The 15,070-nt window shown below is 53.5% G+C and overlaps 1 protein-coding gene and 1 long non-coding RNA gene across 8 annotated transcripts; one reads left to right on the top strand and one right to left on the bottom strand.

Annotated features, from left to right (window-relative positions):
- Window positions 1-550: 550 nt before the first annotated feature.
- On the bottom strand, window positions 551-11,162 carry LOC103349692 (butyrophilin subfamily 1 member A1). 7 transcript variants are annotated; one of them, XM_008262449.5, is made up of 6 exons: window positions 10,187-11,162; window positions 8,574-8,738; window positions 8,246-8,266; window positions 8,130-8,156; window positions 5,231-5,257; window positions 2,500-3,668 (listed from the first exon to the last, which is right to left on the bottom strand). In XM_008262449.5, the coding sequence occupies exons 1-6, from the start codon at window positions 10,344-10,346 to the stop codon at window positions 3,151-3,153; spliced, it is 918 nt and encodes a 305-aa protein (XP_008260671.3). In that variant the 5' UTR covers window positions 10,347-11,162; the 3' UTR covers window positions 2,500-3,150. The 7 variants fall into 7 exon arrangements, 3 of the variants coding, with proteins under 3 accessions (XP_089189486.1, XP_008260671.3, XP_008260672.3); XM_089333360.1 differs by lacking the exons at window positions 2,500-3,668; window positions 10,187-11,162 and adding an exon at window positions 551-767 and having other exon boundaries at window positions 8,495-8,619; XM_008262450.5 differs by lacking the exon at window positions 5,231-5,257.
- On the top strand, window positions 5,273-10,314 carry LOC149126804 (uncharacterized). The gene is made up of 4 exons (XR_016234265.1): window positions 5,273-7,948; window positions 8,156-8,340; window positions 8,521-8,668; window positions 10,178-10,314. It is a non-coding gene; the product is annotated as an uncharacterized LOC149126804 (long non-coding RNA).
- Window positions 11,163-15,070: the final 3,908 nt, after the last annotated feature.

The following is a 15,070-nucleotide window of genomic DNA, read 5'->3' as shown; positions in this document are numbered from 1 at the left end:
CCGGAGGCAGGCCCTAGCAGCACTACAGCCCACTCTGTAGCCTCTTGGCCCATCTCAGTTCACCAAAAACTGAGGCAGACTTTTTCTTGCAAGGATAACAACTTCCCACCTCAGTCACCTGCCTCTGTTGTCCTCTGAGACTTTCTCTAACACCTGTGAGCTTGGTTCTTTTGCAATACAGAAAGCAAAGGAGGATAAGAAGAGTGCATAAGTGACCTAGGATCCCAATCCCTTAGGAAGATCCTGAAGTACATCCCATAATTTCATACAGACAGAGTCCTGGGTGGAATTGAGCCTGCTAGTCCACATGGTAACCAACTCAGTAATGAGTACTTAAAGCATTTGTCACTTAGTTGGATTTCTCCCATCTCCGTTTCACTTTATTTCTGAACTTGTGTTTCTGGAATACCTCCCAAGAAAGTTTGGTAGGCTGCATAGCACCCCCCTCCACCCAGGCTGTCCACTGTGAAGCTTGTAAATATGTAAACTCATGAATATGATGTTTTACATGGCAAAAGGGACCTTCTAGATGGAATGAAAGATATAGATCTTTTTTTAAAAAAGATTTTATTTATTTGTTTGAGAGCTAGAGTTACAGACAGTGAGAGGGAGAGACAGACAGAAAGATCTCCCCAAATGGCCACAAAGGCCACAGCTGGACCGATCCAAAGCCAGGAGACAGGAGCTTCTTCTGGGTCTCCCACATGGGTGCAAGGGCCCAAGGACTTGGGCCATCTTCTGCTGCTTTCCCAGGCCACAGCAGGGAGCTGGATTGGAAGAGAAACAGCAGGGACAAGAACTGGCAGCCATATGGGATTATTTAAAAAGATAATTTATTTAATTGAAAGACAGACTGATAAGGGAGGAGGAGAGAGATCTTCCATTTGCTGGTTTACTCTCCAAATGCGCTAACAGCCAGGGCTGGGCCAGGCTGAAGCCAGGAGCCAGGAGCTCTGTCTGGGTCTCCCACAAGGGTGGCAGGAACCAAAGGACTTGGGCCATCATCCACTGCAGGAAGCAGGATTACAAGTGGAGCAGTCAGGACTCAGACTGACACTCCCATATTGGATGTGGGCATTGCAGGCAGAGGCTTAATTTGCTACACAAGAATTCATTGCTTTAAGTCTGTTCATTTGTGGTAGTTCTTTATGGCAGCAATAGAAAATTGATCTGATAAAGATGTTGTACAAATGTCACAATGCAGTGAACTGAAAACGGGGAGTAGAATGCGTGCGTGGACCATTCTGCTGTGGCAGGTAGGCTTGGAGTGCAGAAAAAGGCCAGCAGAAGAGTGAGCATCACGGACAAGTTCACTGAACAAACAGAACTTGACCTGTGTCAGGTTAGGGGATAAGTGGTGAGAATATTGGCTTTTGCTTAGCATGTATCAGTTAAAAGGGAATGGGTTTAACATCCACCAGTGACCTGTGGTGGATGTACCCCTGTCCTGGAGGCAGACTGAACATGCAGTGAAAAATGCCCCCAAAGTTCTTCTAACTTCTCTCAAGTTATATTATTTCATAGACCATCTTTGGGTTATTTGCTATGCTTATCAAAGACCAAGTATGCAGGGAGATTGGTTCTGGCTCCATGATCACACCTCATAGATATGGGTGGGCACAGCTGTTTTCCATTATTGATTTTAGTCTCTAGTCCCTTCCCCAGTTCTGTGCGAGACAGTTTCTGTGAGAGAATTCTCCCAACCAATACACCCCGGGAAGCCAACCCAAAGGATTGTGGGGCCTATGGCTTTGACAATCAGCTGGGAAGGAATCAAGAGGGGGTGTGTCCTCCACCCTGCCATCTCTCCCCTGGGTGGGCCACCACAGGGCCACACATGATGCTTTTCTAAGGGGACAGTAAGACAGCAAAAAACGGGAAGTTGGTCAGGGACAGAGGCTGAATATCCCCCAGCAGCACCACCTACAGCATGAGCTAACAAACTACTCAACTTTGCCCTCCTTCAGCTTCCATACCTGCAAGGTGAAAATGCCTCACAGGTGTTTTCTCCCAAGGCTGTTGTCGGAATTAGTTGAGTAAAATCAACCCAAAGCACTGAGCACAGCCCCCAGGGGGTTTCATCTTTTTCTTTTGAAAGGCAGAGACAGAGAGAAAGAGAGAGATATTTTCCCCAAATGTCTGCAACAACGGGAGCTGGGCCAGGTTGAACCCAGGAGCCAGAAACTCCATTTGGGTCTCCTGTGTTAGTGACAGGGACTCAATTACTTGAGCCATCACCACTGCTCCACTGCTTCCGATTGGCAGGAAGCTGGAGCCCAGAACAGAGCTGGGACTCAAACCCTGGCACTCTGGGATGTGGGCTGCTGTGGGATGCAGGCATCCCAAGCAGCATCTTAAATGCTAGTCCAAATGCCCTTAACTGGTGAAGGGAAATACTTTCAGCAGAAAGCTATTGTGGGGAGGAGGAATAACAAATCTGCAAATTGGAAAAGGAATATTGAGCCATCTGGGGTGAAGGCAATGCAAATGATATTGAAATTGTTTGATAGAGGATTTATTGGATTCTCAGAGACGGTATTATCTGGCATTAGATGGAAGAACGCAGGTGGACAGCCAAGTCCCAGACCAGCGGGCTGCTCTGGTGAGGTGACTCTTCTCCATGCACTTCATTGTCTGCTGGGTCCCAGGTGGGTCAAAACAGATGAAGCATTTGTAGGAAAAGCTGGAATGGCAGAGCCCCACCCAGATCCGCTTCCTGCTGCTGTTCTCTGAGGCACGCGCTCAAGACAAGCGTGTTGGTGCACCCTGTCCTCTTCATGACGGTGAGAGGAGATCAAGGTCAGACCTCCCTCTCCATCCCTGTCTTTCTATCAGGATTTCTTGTCTTTGTTTCCCTCTGAGGTTCATTTTTTAGTTTCTAGCTACAATGGTGACATCAGACGAACCTTCCTGACGGGACCCTGGGGTGCTGCACTGTCCCCCATGGGCTCTCGGCATCACTGAGCCCCAGGACTCCCCACATGAAGAATGGGAACCAAAGGGCTGCACTCTTGAGAGCAAGGCCAGAGCGGCTCAGCCTCCATAGCTGGCCAGGAAGGGAGCCCAGGCTGCTGTCCCTGAAGCCATCCCTCACCTCCAGGCAGCGGTCTGTCCTGCAGGCTCAACTGAAAATCCCCACCCACCGTGGCCTCAGTGACAGATGGTCAGGGGGGCTGGGTGATAGAACCAGAGGCAGAAGAAAGGGCGGAGGGGCCCAGAGAAGCAGGTCTGGGGGAAAGTGTAGAGGTGAGACCCATCAGCCGCGTTATAGAAAGACACATCCCCAGCCTCATAGTTCAGGAAGATCCCCACTCGCCTAAGGGGCTCGCCCAGGGGGAGAGGGGTCCGCGGGGAGGTGAGGGCCTGGTACTTATTCCCATACAGTTCTAAGGCCCAGACTCCATGTTGAGGTGACTCTTGGATTGCCCACGCCCTTTCCAGATGATCTTCACAGACCCCGAGTTCCCAGAAAGTCCTATCCCCTACTTCTACTTCCCAGTAATGTCTCCCCGAAGAGAAGGCCTCGTGGCCCAGCACACAGGGGTCATGCAGGAACCTTCCTGGTTTTTCAGGGAGATGCTGTGGTATGATTTTGCGCTGCACGCTTCGGCGATCCTCAGACAGAAAGAGTTCAGCAAAGGCGGTGTCTAGATCAAGAGTCACAGTGGCTGTGAGAGGAGGAGGAGAGAGAGAGCCCCAGGTCAACTCTAGCATCTCAGGACCCTCAGGGACTGGGCAAAGGGGGACCCCAGTGATCTGCCCCTGCTCAAGAGCTGGAGTGATAGCATCTCCCCGTGACGTGCCCTCAAGGGCAAGCCTCCAAGACCCACAGGGACAGCCGCCACTTTCACCAGGAGCAGACACTCCAAGTTCCTGAAAGCTGGAATTCCAAGGCCTGGAAGCAGACTAGCTACTCGGGAATCCCTCTCCAGCACCTGTCTCCTCTCCCTCAGCCTTCCTGCAAAGCGCTCCGTGTCACTGTGCTGTGTCCCTTGTGTTTCTCTGCCGGACTTCAGGAGGGCCCAGGAGGCAGCCGCTGTGTGTCGGTGAGCCAGCAGCTGGCAGTGAGACTCAGAAGACTCAGATGGGAGAAACTCGAATTGTTCACCAAATTATGGCTCCTTTTCCCTCCAGGGACACAGCTGTGTGATGTTTCTCAGTCTTCCTTGGTGCCTGGGAGAAGCTTTGCCACTTCCAGGCAGACCCGTGGGCAGCCTGCTACGCTATACCTTTTCCTTTCAAATAAATAAGCAAATCTTCAGCTAACTAAGTACCTTAAAGACTACAGTGCCTGGCACGGACTCCCTGAGCTTACATCCTGGCATCACCGCTTCCTAGGTGTGTGACTTGGAGCAAGGCATTTTTTTTTTTCTTGGAGCAAGATTTTTTCCCCCATCTTGTGGATTCATTTCCCCCATTGGCATAACAGTGGCCCCTCCCTCTGAGGCTGTTGCTAGAATAAATGAAGGGATAACACAGTTAAAGCATTCAGACCTGTGCCTTGTGTTTGATGGATTGCGCTGCTTGCAATGTTGGCTACTTAAGAAGGCACTGTGTCATAGCGCATAAAGCCACTACCTGCAACCTGGCAATCCCATATGGGTGCCGGTTCTAGGCCCGGCTGCTCCACTTCTGATCCAGCTCCCTGCTATGACCTGGGAAAGCAGAAGAAGATGGCCCCAGCGCTTGGGCCCCTGAACCTGTGTGTGAGACACAGGCTCCTGGCTTCGGATTGGCTCAGCTCTGGCCATTATGGCCATCTGGGAAGTGAACCAGTGGATGGAAGATCTCTGTCTCTCCCTCTCTTTATAACTCTGACTTTCAAATAAGCAAATAAAATCTTAAAAATTTACATGATGTAATTCCTCCCTCCTTCCAAGGGTTCTGCATGGGACCCTTTCAGGGGGTGGCACCTGTGTTCTGAGGGGAGAGGAGCTTGGAGGTGCTGGGTCTCCTCCAAGATGCACTTGACCTCTGTGAGAATGGGTCATGTACGTGGAGGAACTGTGTCAGCTGAAAATACTGGGGGGCAGAGAGACCTGAGAGAAAGTGGGTGGGGAGGGCTTTGCACAGGACCTGGCATGTGCACTTCTGGGAAGGAAAGAGCCCCAGGTGCTGAGCTGGGTTCATGGAGCTCAGCCAGGGCCTGGCTGCAGCCGGACGGTGGAGAGAAGCCACTACGACCTATCCTATGGCGTCTTCAGGCCTTGGGAATTAAATGGCCACTCACCAGCACAGGCCCGGGCTTTTCTCCAATCTGCAATGGAAAGAGCAGTGAGTACCAGAGCCGTCAATGTCCCAATCCTTGGTGCCGGCGCTGCCTCTCCTGGCCCACCTCACTCAGCTCTGGTGCTTACGTGGCTTCCCCTTTTCACGCTCCTGGTGTCCAGGTGTGGGGCCAGAGGAAACAGGCCCTTCTGCACGGCCCCAGCACGCACCAGGTCACATGACACTGCCGACACCTGGGACCCAGTCCTGGGCCCTCCCTGCTCTGCTCTGTGGCCGTGATCCACACACGCCTGTGGTTAGACAGGTGTCACGGCCCATCTCCTCTTGCAGTGTCCTGCCTGTGACAAGCGTGGCCAACTGTCCAGAAGTCTGTCTCTCAGTCTGTCTCTCACTTCACTAGCCTTGTCAGGGAATATCTGTCTCTCATTGGTATTAGTTCACCTCTTGCTGCCATCAGGGACTCAGAATATAGACTTTCTTTAGAGCTTATTCTGAGCAGCCCTCCGTATGTCCCAGGCGCCATGGCTCACTGCCTGCTGGCTCACAGTCCTTTTCTACATCTAGCTGTTGTTAGCCATGACTCACTAGCCATGCAACTCAAAGCCTGCTAATTACACCTCCCCCCACCAGGGTCTCGGTTTCTTCATCTGCAGCACACGTGGGACCTGTTTCATGTTCGCTGGAGAGGGATTAGCACAGAACCTGTGCATATTCACCTCAGTAAATGTCCCTGCCTTCTGTTTTGAAAGATCCAGTTATGATCCCTGCACCGGTGCCGCAGGAGACAGCATCAGCAGGTGCCGGCTGTGGAGTTAGGGGTTAGCTCAAGACCGAAGGGAAAGTCTTGGAGAAGTCTGGCAGGAGGAAATGTGTACGTTTGATGATCATAGAGGGGCAGGTGTGGGGGAGAGGATGCATGGGGTTCTACTGGCACTGTGCTCTTTGTAACGATGATGACATCTGCCTAGTGTCCTTAGTGGAGAGCCAGGGCACTGGGCACAAAGCGACGGTGACATTCCAGGCGGGAACTGATGGGCGCGTGACGTTCGAGGGTTAGAGAAGAGGGGAGTGGCCTAGCAACAGCTGACACCTGCGCAGATCCCGCCCTGGTCTTGGCACTGCCCTTAGGACCTGACGGGCATTAACCACACTCACAACATGGGGAAGTAGACACTCGTACTCCCCACATTTTACAGCCGACAAGCCAAGGCCCAGCAAGGATGAATAACTCACCTAAGGCCACACAGCAGGTTACCAGCTGGGCTGGCTTGAGCCCAAGTGGCCCAGCTCCAGGGTCCACACTCTAAGCAGAGAGCAGCAGTGCTTGAAAGAAGGGAAAATGGCTATTGGCTAGCTCCGGCGGGTGGGAGAGATCGAGAGGCTTTGAAAATGACTGGACGGTGGTGTCCTGTGCTCGGACAAAGAGCCGGCCAGGGTTGGTGCAGTTTGGTGTTGGGTGCACTGGCTGTGAGGTGCTTCTGGGAGTCTAGAGGCCCTTGAGTTTAAGGAGTGGGCACAGCACTAAGGAGCCAGGACCCAGCGGCTGGAAGGGCCAGCTTATGGGCGAGAGCTCTGGAAACAGATTGAAGCTTAGAGAGTATGTGCACTGTGAAAAGAGATCCCAGCACTGAACTGCCTAGGAGGGGGGAAAGAACCGGGAGAGGCAGAGAGGAGGGCGAGCGATGCGGGGAGGACCGTGTAGACAGAACAGCGCCATGGACGGACGGACTCCCTGGCTGCGAGGCCAAGTCCAAGGGCACGGGCAGTTTTCGGGGGGTGGCAGAGTATTTGTCCCTCGACAGAAGGCCCTGTGCGTTTTCTGTTCTGAGACTTCCGGGAAGCAATGTGCTGGGCATGCTGGTTGTTTTCAGACTTCCTGTCTGCGTCCTGATGTTCAGTTAAGCTGAACCTCTTGAAATGAACGGAGCAGCAGCAGAAGCTCTCGGCGGAAGGGAAGCGGGAGCCCAGGAGAGGGTGCGTGGTTTGTGGGTGACTGCTGTTGAGAGACGCTCCATGGGAATTTGTGATAGAAGAAGAAGATAGAAGAGTGTCGCTCCCCGTCTTCATGGGGGAACGACACTAAACCCTGCCTAGGCTTCATATCCGAGTCACGGCACCATTATGTCGCTCCCCCTCTTCGTGGAGGAGCAACACTGAACCCTGCGCTGTTCCTTCGTCCGCCCGGCCCTCCCCGGGTTTGCTGCTGGTTCATCCCGGGTTGGCTACTATCCCTTCCACCTCCGTGGAAGGGCAGTTCCCCCTGGCCGCATTCCCCACTTCCGCAGGGGAGCGGCACACCGCCGGCCGGCTTTCTCGGGGGCTGCACGGGTTCCCTTAGATGTTCCCCATAGATGTTCCTGGTGCATGCCGTCTCTCTCCTCCTTTATAGTCCTCCTCCGCCAATCCCAACTCGGCTGCCCACACGCCGAGTACGCTGCTCTCCTCCAATCAGGAGCAGGTCCTACAGTTTATTAGTTGAACTGGAGGCAGCTGTGCGGAAGCTGTTTACTTCTCTCCCAGCGCCATATTGTGGGAGAGCAGATGCATAGAATAAGTCTTAATTCCAGTAACTCAGTCTAGTCCGGATTGCTCCCCACAAAGAGGAAGTTGGAGGAGTGGTGCCTGCCTGAGAAAAGGCCTGTCCTGGGCAGGAGGAGAGAAAGGAGCCCACTTGGGTAGACGGTCAAGCGACAGGAAGAAGAGCAGGCTGACAGGAAGGGTATGAAGCTGGGTTTGGGCCTGAAAACATTTGGTGAGTGTGTGGGGTGATAGCCAGGCGAGATTGGACTACGGATTAAGTCTGCCTTGGGTAAGAGGAAGGCCCCAGGGAAAGAGTCAAGATAAAGGCATCTAGTCACCGAGGCAGGCGAAATTGCAGGGGAAAAGCCACGGCTACTTACCGTCCACTTTCTGGGCTTTTCTCCAGCCTGAAGTAGAACAAAGAAAGCGCGTGAGAAGGCTGGCGTGGCGCCAGGACTCGGGTCTTACTCAGAAGAGAGGGAGGCGCGGAACTTACGGAGCTCTCTCTGGAGTTTCTCTGCAAAAGGACAGGAGACAAATCGGCAGTGTTCACCACAGAGCAGCGAGGCTCCTCGGGGAAGGCTGTCTCAGGTGTGGTCTCCTACGTGGGACCCCCTTCCTGCAGGAGCCCCCGGGACGGAGCTCTGGGGCCCGGGCAAGGCTGTAGCTGGGACAGAGTCAACAGGGGGGGCTGGTGGGGCTGAGTGGAAAGACCACAGGAAGCAGCTCGGGAAGAAGACCTTACCGAGCCTCTCTCTTTCCCCCGTCCAGTCCCATTTCCATGCTCTCTGGCCCTCACGGCCTTGGTCTTCCGAGGACTTTACCTCTGCTCCCGCGTTCCTGCTCTTTCTCTCGGTGCAGTTTCCAGATGAAGCCAACCGCGGCCGCCAGGAGAAGCGCCAGCAGCAGTGAGAGTGAGGTCAGAACTGCCGCCCCAGGGAATTCCTTCGGGAGAGGAGCACCTGCGTCACAGGGGCCGTGCCTGCTTCCTGCGGAGGGAGACAGGCGAGGGTCACGCGCTGCGGGTGCCTCGGGACCCCCAGCATCACTGGTCTGGTCCAGTGGCAGGGCAGTCCATTGCCCAACAAGGACAGTGCTTCCAGCTTCGCCCCATACTCCCCCACGGGTAGTTAAGCAACTAGGAAACCTTCTGTATCACTAACAGAAAAAAAAAGGAAAAAAAGCCTCCGGGGTCCAGGGCCGATATGGACAGGAGGAGAAGGGACAGACAGGATCACTGCTGGGAAAACAGGACGGAAGCTGGGATTGGGGGATGGGTGGGAATTTTTCCTCTTCCTCCACTCAGAAGAAGGGGTTTTTGCTGAGAACCGCCTTGCACCTGAGGGCCTGAATGCAGTCTGGGCGGGAGCCCCTAGTCCTGCGGTGGGCGTCTCAGCTGCCCCCGCACACTACATCTGAACGCCCAAGTCTCAGCTCCAGTCTGCTTCCTGCTTCCTGCCAGTGCCTTCTGGGGAGGTCATGGTGAGGGCCCAAGGAGTTGGGTTCCTGACACCCACATGGGAGACCTGGATGAAGTCCTGAGTTCCCATGGCAGGCATCTGAGGAGTGAACTGGCAGATGGGACCTCTCTGCCTCAAAACAGAAAAAAAAAAAATCCAACAGTCTTTAAAAAATAAGTAAAGAAGCACTCTGAGGTTGAGCCCCCCACCTCTCTTTATTCTAACGGCTTTGGCTAAGCCATGCACTGTCTCTCTGTCTAGTTTCCCACTTAGAAAATGGAGAATTCACTATTAACCTGGGCCCTGACCCTTCCAGATCAACAGGAAATGTGAGACAAGAGCTGGGCTATCGAAATGAACTTTTATGTGTGTGCTTGTTCTAAATTCTGCTTAGCATCCAGCCCGTGGTGGGCACCAGTAAGTTCACTCCCAAAATGTCCACAATAACTGGGGCTGGGCCAAGAGCCAGAAACTCCATCAGAGTCTCCCAGGTGGATGGCAGGAACCCAACCACTGGAGCCATCACCTGCTGCCTCCCAGGGTGCGCATCAGCAAGGCGCTGGCTCGGAACTGAAGACAGGACTTCATCCCAGGCACTCTGCCTACGGGATGCAGGCGTTCCAAGCTGCTGCTTAGCCCACTGTGTCCTAAGACACTAACCTGCGCACCCAGTGCTTTTTATTTTAAACAGTTTTAGTCTTTCACATTTTTTCCTGAGCACATAGCAGGCAGCAGTACTTCATACAAGGTAGCAAAATTATTAGATAAAATAATTTAAAATATTTTAATCTGTTTAAAATATTAAACAGATGAACAGACTCTTTCCTCAAGAAATGCTAAGTAGTGCTAAAAAAAAAAAAAAAAAAACAGAAAAGGGGATTTCCCAGGCATTATCTAGCTCATTTGCAAAGGGTCTAAGTTGAGCAGGCAGAACAACACACATGCAAATTCTCCATTTCTTTTAACAGCATCCCCACCTGCCTCCTCCTGTCCAGCGGTGGTTTCTGGGAAGGCGCGTGATTGTACAAATGCTGAGTATCCCGGGGCTCCGATGGGGCACGTCGTGGCAGAAGCGCTGTCCACAACACAGAACTCCCCTCTGTGGTGCACACTGGTCCCATCCTGGTCCAAAGACATGAGCAGAGCTGACGGCACGGGTCGCTGCTCTACCTCCAAATACTTGGTTCTTCACCTTGGGGAGCGAGGTGTGGGGAACTGGCTGTCCTCTAGACACTGGCCAGAAAACCAGTGACTTCAAGAGGCACTCCCTGCCAGAGGCGCTAGGAGGAGGAGACAGGCATGATCCGAAGGTAGGACACCGGACCCTCCCTCCCCCAAGGAACCCGCAGGAAATCTGAATGCCGGCGTGATCTTTGTCCACAGCACCAACTTCAGAGCTTCTTTGTGCATTTCTGTCTCCCTGTCTAGAATGTAAGAGATTTTTCTGTTTTGCCCTCTGCTCAATCCCCAGCACCAAAAACAGAAGGGAGGTCAGATTGTCAGATAAAAGGTATTGTGATTTTATTGCCCAAGTGAGCAACCCTAAACATAGGAGCCTCTCAAGAAATATCTGTGGAAGGAATGAAGGCTAGCCTGCTTGGGGCAGTAGCTGGGGAAACAGACAAGCCAGGCAGAGCAGTGGGCAGATCCAAGACGTTGCTGTGAGACGTGGGAGGCAGGTGGGCGGGCGCAGCCTGACCCAGGAAAAGTACTTAGGACGGCACAGCCGAATGTCACGGGTGCATGACAATTCGGTTTTTTTGGTTCTTCGCCCTCCCTTCATGCCGGTTCTGGTAGGCAAAAGGAGCCTAGGGCAGTTTAGGAGCAGAGCGTCTGTGTCTGTGCTATGGGCCAAACGCGGGCTGGGTAGAGCGGAGACAGGCAGCGCCCTGGGCTTCCAGGAGCCCTCTGAACGCCTCCTGTTTCCCACCCCCACGCCCGCCCACCAGGCAGCTCCCCCCAGCGCAGCCCCGGACCACCGCTTCTCTGTGCGCCTCTGATGGACACAGTCTCTGGATCACCTGATGACCCCGATGCCGCCCTGCTGTCAGGACTCGCCCCGCCTCCTGTGTCTCAAGCGGCAGCACAGTCCGAAGCCAGAGCAGGAGACCGAGCCGGGCTGTGCCGGTGAGCCGGGCTGTGCCGCTGGACACCGTGCAGATGGGTGAGTGGCTGAGACGCGAGTCGCCACGCCCCTGCCCTCCAGCCCTGAAGCAGGTCATGGCAGCATGGACTCTGGACCGTGTACCCCTTCTCCCTGCATTCATGATGTAAGAGCGATGATTTCAGGGGAAAAGACTTCGCCTGTCGGTCAGACCACACACAGCCTCACTGACCACGCGGGCGCTCAGGCCACCCCGTATGAGGGCCTTGGTGCTTCAAGGATTGTCAACAGCACCCTCGTGAGTGTGCTGGGAGAGAGCAGGCGACTGGGCTGGCGGCCTTGGGAATGGAGAACAAATTCAAGGAGACCGATTTTTTATGAAAGCAGACATCAAAAAAGCGCAGCGCCAAAAATGCGTCTGCCGAACATTTTTCACTTCTTGGATCAGCTGGGACCCAGGAAAGACCCAGACCACGTGGGTCACAATCTATTCATATGCTCAGAGAACTTGGGTGGGATAAGCGCTCTCAGTATCAGCATTTGAGAGCGACAGACCAGCTGCACGTGAGACCTCTCCGGGTCTCACTCCTGGGCAGGCGTGTGAGCGCCGGGGTTCCAGTGTCGGGATCGCGCTGGGTGCAGGCACCCTGGTGGGCTGTGTGATCCTGGGCATGTGGGGCGTCCTCTCTACCAAATGAGCTGAGCAGTGGCGAGGGCCTCCCAGGACGGCCGTGAAGCCGGAACAGGGGCAGTGCTGGCCCAGTAGGTACCAACTACAGCTCTACTAACTCTTTCTCCAATGGATGGAACCACTTCAGGTTCTGCTTGTGAGTACAGAGCATGCTGTTAACCTTCGCCAGACATTGGACGGCTCAGTACGTGTGTGAGAAATATATATCTTCAGTTAACTACCTTCGCATCCGCAGTACTGTATCAATCCTGTGCCCCCCATGTAACATTAGAATATGTAATCAAATGTTTGCAGGTAGCCATATAAGGGAGACGAAGAGGCTAAAACCATATACAAGGCAAAACCCTTCTTTGTTTGGGGTTCAGGATTTTGGATAAGAAATTCCACCTGGGCCTTATGCTGGCATAATAAGACTACTTCCTGTTAGAGGCCTTGATGTCTGTACAGGTACGTGTGTACCTGCAGTCTCCCTCCCTAACCAGGAGGTGTTGAAAGGGCCGCCTTCCTGCCGCGGAAGCCACAGCTGCTGCCGGGACCTCCGCCTGTGGCTACAAGACTGAAAGTGCTTTCCTTTTGCTCCTTCAGACCCCAGTAGTGGCTCCTGCTGTAGGCTCAATGTATATCACGATATCATATAACGCCCCTGTTGATGTCCCTCAAACCCTTCCCTGGTTTTCAAAAATAGTCCCTCCATTAAACTCTTCAACCAATTTTCTATACCAAGCCCTATTTCCTGCCAGGAATGTGAGTAACTGGGTGCTTAGCTCACTTTTTTGTTTGTGTCTTCAAATATCACTTCCTCCAGGAAGCCATCCTTGATTTCTCTTAGCCAGATGAACATCCATACCATTACACAGGGCAGGAGAGAGGAGTTACAAATTTACCACCCTATGAACTCTCCTTCTTGGAACTCAAGTCTCCCCAATCCTGTCTAGTCCCCGCCCCCTTTCTTCTTATCATTTCGCTGATGTTCGAGGCCACTATACTTTAACTGATCTGTCCAAGCCCACAGTTGGTTCTCAGATTTTTAGCCCAGCGATCCTTCCCCTGCCCTGAGCTGCTCCTGCCTGGCTGAGTGCCAGTTCCAGAGGCTTCCTGGGGGCGGCAGTCTGTTCTCAGGCATTTGGAGACTGGGATTGGTGGATTTGCTTCTGTGTTCAGGCTGAGAGGTTTCCTGCCCAAGGAATCATTCCATGCATGGAAGACAAGGCCGACCTTGTAAAGACAGAGACCTACAACAGGGCAAGGGACCCTTGGACACGAGAAAGGGACATGCCGAAATGGACCTGAGAGGGAGGGGCTGAGGAGAGGAGGTGATAGTAGGTGGAGGACAGAGCGGAGGTGGCGCTTTGGGGCAGACTCGGGCAACACTCACCCCTTCAGCATCACTGCTGATCCCCACCCAAGCGGCATCCAGTCTCAGCTCCTCCTCCATCCTTCCCTCTCCCTACTGCTTGCTCCCTGAGCTAGAGGAGCTGCAGAACAAAAGCGTGCGTGCATCACTGCACTGTTCTGAGCGCTCTGGCCTCCGGACCGAACATGGTGAGTTTTACTCCAACTCTTCACACCCAACCCTTCACACACCAACAATTTACTTGCTTAGAGCTTTGAAGTCTCTTGGTCTATGTAACCTAAACTCCTAAGTTTAGTTTAATACCTCCCCCTCCAAGTGCGATGTGGACCACGCAGAACGAAGCGGGGGACCATGGGAGCTGCAGGTGCCTCCCTGAACTGCGTCAGCTCCCTTCTTTACACTGCTGGTATTTTTCCAGTCCTTGCAAAGGAGCTGTGCCCCCCTGGGCCCCACCCTCCCCAGACTGCTTGAACTTCTATCACTTCCCCCAGGAAACTGGAGAGTTCTCCCAAGGGAGGAAGCCTGTAGGAGAGGGGGGAGAGTCCATTCTAAGCACACACCCTTCCAGTAGTTCCTGGGGCTTAATCTTTTGCCCTAGGGGGCTGGTGCATCCCTCAAGCAAGCCCCAGGCATGCGAGTTTTTATTTCTCCTTCTCATTGCAACAAGCAGGCCAGGGAGGATGGCGCCGCTCTTCTACGGGAAATTGAGGCTAAGAGAAGCTGAACAGGTGGACTGACTCACTACCCTCGCGAGCAGAAATGCCCGCATTGGAGCCACTTGGTGTGCCAAGCCCCACCTCGGAGGCCTTGCTTCTGGCGCAAGCTCTGCCTAATGGCTTGGCCTACCTGGGTCAGCTGCAATGGCCCTGGGAAAGAAGGACCTTAGCAGCTTAGTGACTGAAACCGATCAGCGGGCCAGCCAGCTTGGGCCCAGTGCAGCTAGCCAGCAGAGAAATGGCACACAGCAGTGCAAAGTCTCTTGGCCAAAACACAGGGAGTTTTTTTTTTTTTTTCCTGCCCCTCCAGAGTTCACATGCACCAAAGAGAGTGGCATGAGAGGGGGACATGGATTTCCTGTTGGCCGTCACAGGTTCTTGCCCACACCTGCTTCCCACATGGGGCTCCTGGCTCACCTCCCCTTTGCTCTTCCATATACAAATATTTTTCTTTTACAAAACTGATTTATTTATTTGAAAAACAGAGTTACAAAGGGGTGTGGGGGGGGGAGAGAGCGAGAACTTTCATCTGTTAGTTCAGTCCCCAAATTGCCACCTGGAATTCCACAGAATTCCATCTGGGTCTCCCATGGGGATGGCAGGGACCCAAGTACTTGGACATTTCAGCTGCTTTCCAAGTCACATTAGCGGGGGAGCTGGGTCAGAAGCAGACGGGACTGGAGCCGGCACTCACATGGGGTGCAGGCAGTGGCTTAACCGGCTCAGCCGCACCGTGGCACCCAGGGATCCCCCGGGACTTTCTAGAAGCTGGCCAGACCCCTGCCATCCCACAGCGCCCTGCCAGCGCACACACACTGCAGCGCCTCCTGGCACAGACACACGGCACAGAACAGCATGGGAGCCCCTTGTAGCAAATATTTGCCAATGGACAACAAGATCTAGGTTTCGACAGAAACAAGTTGAAAAAGGCTCATTGAGACCGCCCCCGCCTTCACAGAGGCTAATGTGTAACCGCTGCGTGTGCTGTTTGGGGAT

Source organism: Oryctolagus cuniculus, chromosome 5, assembly GCF_051225735.1.
Source record: "Oryctolagus cuniculus isolate XC-2025 breed Fujian yellow rabbit chromosome 5, ASM5122573v1, whole genome shotgun sequence".
NCBI classification, from domain to species: domain Eukaryota; kingdom Metazoa; phylum Chordata; class Mammalia; order Lagomorpha; family Leporidae; genus Oryctolagus; species Oryctolagus cuniculus.
The sequence above is the reverse complement of the archived record's forward strand: the minus strand, read 5'-3'. Positions and strand labels throughout refer to the sequence as shown.